Raw genomic sequence first — 6,999 nt, 5'->3', positions numbered from 1 at the left:
TACTCTATCTAGTCAAAGCTCGTTATAACGCCACTGGACTGTCAAAATTTTGGCGGTACATTTAAATGATCTTTTAAAAGTATTCACGAATTTTTGTTCTTAAACTGGAAGGTTTTAGCCTATTGACATTTTTAGACGGTCCCATGATATGATAAAATACATCGGAATCTGTAGTGTATGTTATTTTATTTCCTCCATCGTGTATCAAACAACGTAAATTGCTTTAAGAAACCAGAAAGTCACCTGATCAGCGTAAATTCAGAGTGAAGGTTTCCAGGAAACCAACAATGACCCCTGAGGCTAAAAATGAATACCTTGTTTCTTCGCAGCGGCCGGGTCATTTTGTAAATTCCAATAAGATTTTTTGATCTGTTAATTTCTATAGCTGCCGAGTCTGTCATTGTATGCCCGATCATGGTTTCAAAAAAGTAATCTACCGAGTAGATAGGCGGCCGGCCGGGTCAAGCTCAGCAGAGTGGAGAAACAAGGTATCATTTTAGCCTAAACACTGCAGGGTATGTTTGAACGCACATTTCGTTCTCTAACGCGTAATTTATTAATCGGTCCCTTCAAGTTATAAATTGGCATGCACAGATCATTCTCGATCATTCTACCCGGCAGGGATTCGAACCGGATTATATCGCTAAACTCGGCCGCGGCGCGGAGACCTGCTACAGTAGACGTGCGCATATGTTTAAGCCAGCTCCACGAGTCCGCTGCTGTAGAGAAAAAAATTACATTTTCGTTTCGTATTTCATTTCTTACTTTAGCAGGACACGTGAAAGGATGGCTATTTCGTTTTGAGTTTAGCATTTCGTTACGTATTTCATTTCGTACTTTAGCATTTCATAATTTCGTTTCATATTTCGTAATTTTGTTGCGTTCTTCTTAATTTCGTTTCATATTTCGTCCTTTGGTACTTTAGAAGTACCCAAATCGATCTACGATGGGAAGAAAATGGCCCTCCAACTTTCGTCGAGTAATTCTAACTGATTTTGGGCCAGAGAAAAGTACTACGTCATAGGCTAGTTTCTGACTTATAAAATTCGATTTCTTAATATAAATTTCTTTGATAAAGTGAATGAAAAATCAGGGCTATTAATATTCATCCGATAAACGATTATGCCACTTTCGCCGAACCGACTTACGCAAGGTTTACAGATCAATGATACGATCGAGAATTTTGTTTTCTTTACAATCTCTATGAAATTCGCATTCGCATCATCACCTGTTAATGGACAATCTGACATCGAACATATACCTAGCCTCCGATATTATGAGGCTTATAACGTATAGGGTACGTAAGACCACAAGTTATTCTGTGCCTGATTCAGCTAACCTGCGACCTATCTGTAGTTGTCATAAATTAATAGCAGTATAACGATCGCCAACATTTGAGAAATTGGATTCCGACACACTGCGAACACATGGCTGTTTTTTTTTACTCACGTTAGGCAGTGGATTCTTCGGACAATACATGCACAATATACGCTTAAAAGCTCGTCGAAAATCTCTCATAGATAAAGCGTAAATGATCGGGTTCATACCAGAATTAAGATAGCCAAGCCATGCGAAAATTGAAAAAATCAAATCAGGATTAGATATGCATGACTCGTGACATATTGCAAAAAGTACATTTGCAACGAAAAATGGTACCCAACATATAATGAACACACCCATCACTATACCAAGGGTTTTGGCGGCTTTTTGTTCTCTCGCAAGCTTACTTATTTTGCGGCTTATTGCAAATTTTTGAATTTTCTTCTTTATGAAACGAGCTGGGCGCCTGTCATCATCACTATCAGAACGGGTGAAATGCGAGGCACTGTCTGTTTCCGTGTCCGTGAAGGGTGCCCGCTGATATGTCAAATGTTCGTGACCATTTCTTTGCGTAGTTGTCACGGATGAATTTTTTTTACCGCGGTGCATTCGTAATGTCATAACTTCTCCACGGCAGCCTTCTGTGGTAACTAATTTTCCACCCGAATTCAAAGTTTTAGTTCGTTGAGTTGCTGCTGAGTAGATTCGATAATAAACAAACCCCATGATAAACAGTGGAGCATAGAATGATACCATCGATGATATCAGTAAGTAACTGCTGTCATCGGTGAACTCACATTGATGTTTCGAGCTGTTTTCAAGAACCGCTCGCCACCATAAAATTGCAGGAAACGAAATTGCTGACGAACACACCCAAACTAAAACAATAAGTATCCAAACACGCCTCGTTGACATTTTGGTAGGATAAGCAATTGGATCAGTTATTGCCCAATAACGATCTAGGGCAATAACACAAAGGTTCAGTATTGAAGCGGTACTCCCTAAGACATCAAAGGAATGCCAAAGGTCACACCAATCAGGACCGAATACCCAAACACCGTTCATTATTTCTAATATTATACTAAATGGCATTACTATACTGCCAACGAGTAAATCCGCAACCGCCAGTGAAACAATTAGGTAATTTGTTACACTCCGTAGGTAACGTTCTTTTGCAACAGCAACCATGACCAATAGATTACCAACGATAACTATCACAACAAACGTACATAGTAAAATTCCAAGAAATGGTTCCGAAGACACCGTTTCAGCAGTTGAGTTCGATTTGTTTTGCCATGGAAGGAAAGTTTTATTTCTTTCTATTTCACGAATTCCTTTTGTAACAGAATTCGCCTGATAAGAATGGCCAATCGGTGAAATTGGACTGACCAAGTCTGACAATACCGCCACGTGTATAGTCGGCGGTGTGCTGCTAGCAATATTGTCTACGTTGTAGGGGCTTACCGGTGATGTCACCGTAGACATGGATGATGACGCCACTGGTGTAGTTTCCTGTCTTACAGCCTGGAATGAACTGTTCCATTCAATAATATTGTAAAGCACATGTTGAGTTGTAGTTTGATGAAACATTAATGCAATTCTCGCATCTACAAATGGGCTTACATGCGTCGCGCGATAGACGCAAACAGTACATAAATATATCCGAGACCAACATGTACGGTCTGACCCAATGTGTTTCATCAAAACAAAAATGTCCATAAAGACTTATCCCTTTTATAAACGTAGGTAATACTGAATCTTTAAATGTCTCGATACTTAAGTATCCTTCAGCAAAACTTCAGAATTAGGCATCCCTGGTAAACGATGAATATATCACTGTAAAACATGACATACATATATACGGGATACTATGATGTACAAAGCACAAACGATGTATTCCGGGGTTAAGCTATATATCAATCACGTCAGATCGTTGCCCAGCTTAGGAAAACAATGTGGTATCAGCTGCTATTCGTCTATGCACATATAATTTCACACATTTTGAATGATTATGGCTGTCTTTATATTTTCATCATACGGCTTGTCCACCGGCAAATGAAGATTGATAAACACATCGAACACAGGGACAACCAGTAGTAGCGTATCTGCATCATGGCCACTTCCGGTTAGAGTGCATCCATCAGCGCCGTTTGACAGAGGTCGGTACTTTGCCACACCGTGTATTGATAAAGAAGTTACCACAAAGCGATTTTCTCCAACGTTCCCATCTGACAGATTCGCAGACGAGATGAGTCGACCGCGTTGCAATTTCCATACAAAATGGCGAAAAAGCTAAGCACTAACGTACCGAATTATCGAATTACCCGGTAATCCTTTCGTGTATGACGACCTCGCCAGGCAGAATTACTACCGATACTATATCAAAGTTGATATTTCTCCACTGATCCTTTGCTGATTCAACAGCTCACAGTATTTTGATTATGCAGTCAATATTCCGGCAACTTATTAGGTTTCTGTCAATGTTGTGTTTACTCTTTGCCCCTATACGAAATTAAATTCAGCGCAGTCACCCTCCATCACGGAAATGATTTTTTTTTCTGAAAATAGAATGAGATATGTTTTATATGTATCTTACTTAATCATTGAAAGCATGTCAATTGGATTAACTGATGAGACCTAGGTTTCCTTACACCCAAATGATCGAAATTCGAATGAGTGCAAATTGTCAAATAGAGGTCAACAAGTGCATGTGGACCCAAATGTAAAATCCAGTTGACCCATCGTTTTTGACAGGTGGTGAGTGGGCAGGACTATTACTGGTCGACTGGATGACACCAAAATATGAAATCAGAACTTCACTTGGGTCATATGCGTTATGAATAGTGGGTTTAGCGATCGGGAAGAGGGTACGACAACTATTGGCCGGTCGCCTTGCGAAGCAACACCGACTCTCGCAAAATAGGCAGATATCCAACAAGTAGATCTACACGTAGGAAGCTCGGGATATGATGAGCATATTGTCCAGGGAGTTCAAGGTTCAAAAAGTTTATGAACTTTGTTCACAACTTCACAAAAATATCCGTAAATCGAACATAATTGACACTTTTTCATTAATTCAAACTCAATTATATTTAGTGAAAAAGGATTTATCAGTGGTGTATCAAGAAGACTTTCCATTTCGTTCTGAAATCACGCTTTGATGGTGACTGAATAGCAATTCCGGCTTATTGTTGGTATTCATTTCCCCGGTACAATGAACATAAACCATTTGGTTACACGTTCCCTTCAGATTTAGACCATCCAAAACAACATTATTGATACATTTTCAAATCGTGTCTTCAACAAACAAACTTAATCATAGGGATAGCTGCAAATCGTCACTAACGGGTTTTCAACAAAACAAAATCATTTTTCGAATTATGATCACAACAACTTAAAAATCCAAACAATTTTGATTTATCTATTTCATCGAGGCATAATAATTGTGTGGTGTGTAGGAAATGTTTGTCATAATAGGAGTTCACGAAAAAAAACATGACGGTAATACTTGACAAATACACTGCCCCACCAGCCTGCCCTGGGGCTTTGTCCATGTTTTTTATTTCATGGCTTTTGCTTTTGGAAGTTTTGATTTCCTCGACAAAGGCTCAACAGAAAACAAGAAGCCCATGAATGGTGGCTGATTTGTACCACATAGAAAAAAATATGACACTCGATACCCACTGATATCCACTGTTACGATTTTCACAAGTAAACGATATAGATTCCACATATCCAGTGGACGTGTTGGCCCCTATGTGGTGCTCCGAAGAGCCGTATTTGTGAAGTGTTGAGATTGATTGTTACTCAAACGGGCATTTCAGCGAGGCAGAAAACTGGTTGTTATTGCTGCTTTGCAACTATATGTGCTAAATAACTCGGTATTTTGATGAATCAACGTATGAAAGCGCTACCGAGCCGTAAGCATCGTAAATTCAGGTCCATTGAATAAAACCGCCACGTTTTTCTTCCTCGCCATTCCGGGGACCCCCGCCGCAGGTCTCTTGTTACCATGTACACGAGAGGATTGTAAGAATAATCAACGATTTTGTAATCTGTAAGCTAGAACTCTTCTAATAATCCGCTATTGTTAACTTCCCAGATTAGCTACGGGTTGTGTCAATGCAATTGTCGAATACAATGCAATGGGTTAATGAAGACAGAGTGTTATTATGCAATATGTTATAATCCAGTCTGTAATGTTGGAGCTTGAAGATGATATCTCATTCTAGTGTTCGATAACACTTTCTTCCAGTCGGCAAATCAATCTAATAATCAATTGTAAAAAACCAGAACGTTGCGGACAACGACGAATATTTAATCTCGATATGATCTTTTGATCTAATCTTAAGATTTACAATTCCTGTCAAGTGATATAGCGACGTGGCTATGATAAGGCCATTTACAGAAAGCAATTTTCACCAATAGAAGCAGCGAAATCATAAGTTATATTCCATTGTGAAATCTTAATTAAGTGATTGTTCGAACTCTGCGATTCAGTTGGTCATTTTGAAAGTACATAAGTTAGTTTAATCATGACTAGTTCAAATCATAGACCATGATGTTTGCTTCTTATATCTATGATTCCCTTCATTTCGTATGCGAATGGTTCAGCTATGCAGAAAACCTGTTAACGCTGTGTTGCAGCTAAAGTTGCCTTTATTCTCGGATTCATTGAGTAAGCCATACACTCTCTTTTCGTCTTTCGTTCTTCCAATATATCCGGTTGTAGGTAAAAATCCCCTCGGTAAATATCACCTGGGTAAAAATCCGCTAGGTAAAAATCCCCAAATATTCAAAGTAGGTAAAAATCCCCACTTGGTGATTTTCAAGAACATTTCAAAGCAGAATGTTTCTCCAATTTTGTTCATTTGCGATGAGACTGAAATTTGTTTGAACTGCGCAATGGAATCTTTCGTTGGGATAAATTCTTTAAGTAAACTCTTAGAATAAAATTAATTGTTAGAATTAATAAGAATAATGAAATTTTTATTTGTAACATAACCATTTGAACTGGAATATTATTGTGCTGTGAACTCTTGTTGACTTGTGGTATATTTGAGCAGTGCAATGCCATGAATTACAAGCAATAATGAACTTTTAATTCTAGATATTTTAGATTCAAGCTAGTGTAATATATTAGTGCGATGAACTCTGTGTGATAACTTTAAGTACTACTTTAGTATTAAGGGGCTGGAAATTTGTAGTATTTTTTAATTCAAGTATATACTATAGTTTGTATACTCATGACACCCTTATGATGTTCCACAATAATAAATTGGATATATGTATCAATTATACGAATTTATTGTATCTAAGAATGTATCTACTTATACTACATTCAGGTATAATACACGTATTTAGTGATTATCAATTAAACGAATTTTTATCCGAAAGGATCTGATTGATCCGATAAACGAACGCAATGAAAAAACTACCTATGTAAATTCCGCAGTTTCGGGGATTTCTTTTCGGAAAAGTTGACTTTATTTTTTCTCTAAATTGATTTTTATTTGAATTCTGTCCTTTTACTATTTGCTTGAACTTATCAATGTCATACTGATAAAAATAATGATAATCATTATTGTTTTTATCATAGAAATTGTTGTTATTATATTTGTATCGTTATATTCATTCAAATGTGACTTGGTAACAATGATATTCTTAAACAACTATAAA

The 6,999-nt window shown here is 37.7% G+C and overlaps 1 protein-coding gene across 1 annotated transcript; it reads right to left on the bottom strand.

Moving 5' to 3' along the window:
• Positions 1-1,301: 1,301 nt before the first annotated feature.
• Positions 1,302-2,910, bottom strand: LOC141898964 (dopamine receptor 2-like). Its single transcript, XM_074785113.1, has one exon. It carries the CDS (start codon positions 2,908-2,910, stop codon positions 1,360-1,362), a length of 1,551 nt encoding a protein of 516 aa, XP_074641214.1. The 3' UTR covers positions 1,302-1,359.
• Positions 2,911-6,999: the final 4,089 nt, after the last annotated feature.

This window comes from Tubulanus polymorphus, chromosome 2, assembly GCF_964204645.1.
Source record: "Tubulanus polymorphus chromosome 2, tnTubPoly1.2, whole genome shotgun sequence".
NCBI lineage: Eukaryota > Metazoa > Nemertea > Palaeonemertea > Tubulaniformes > Tubulanidae > Tubulanus > Tubulanus polymorphus.
The sequence above is the reverse complement of the archived record's forward strand: the minus strand, read 5'-3'. Positions and strand labels throughout refer to the sequence as shown.

Excerpts from the sequence above, each read along its gene's own strand:
- LOC141898964 (XM_074785113.1), bottom strand. The coding sequence starts at position 2,910 with ATGTTTCATCAAACTACAACTCAACATGTGCTTTACAATATTATTGAA.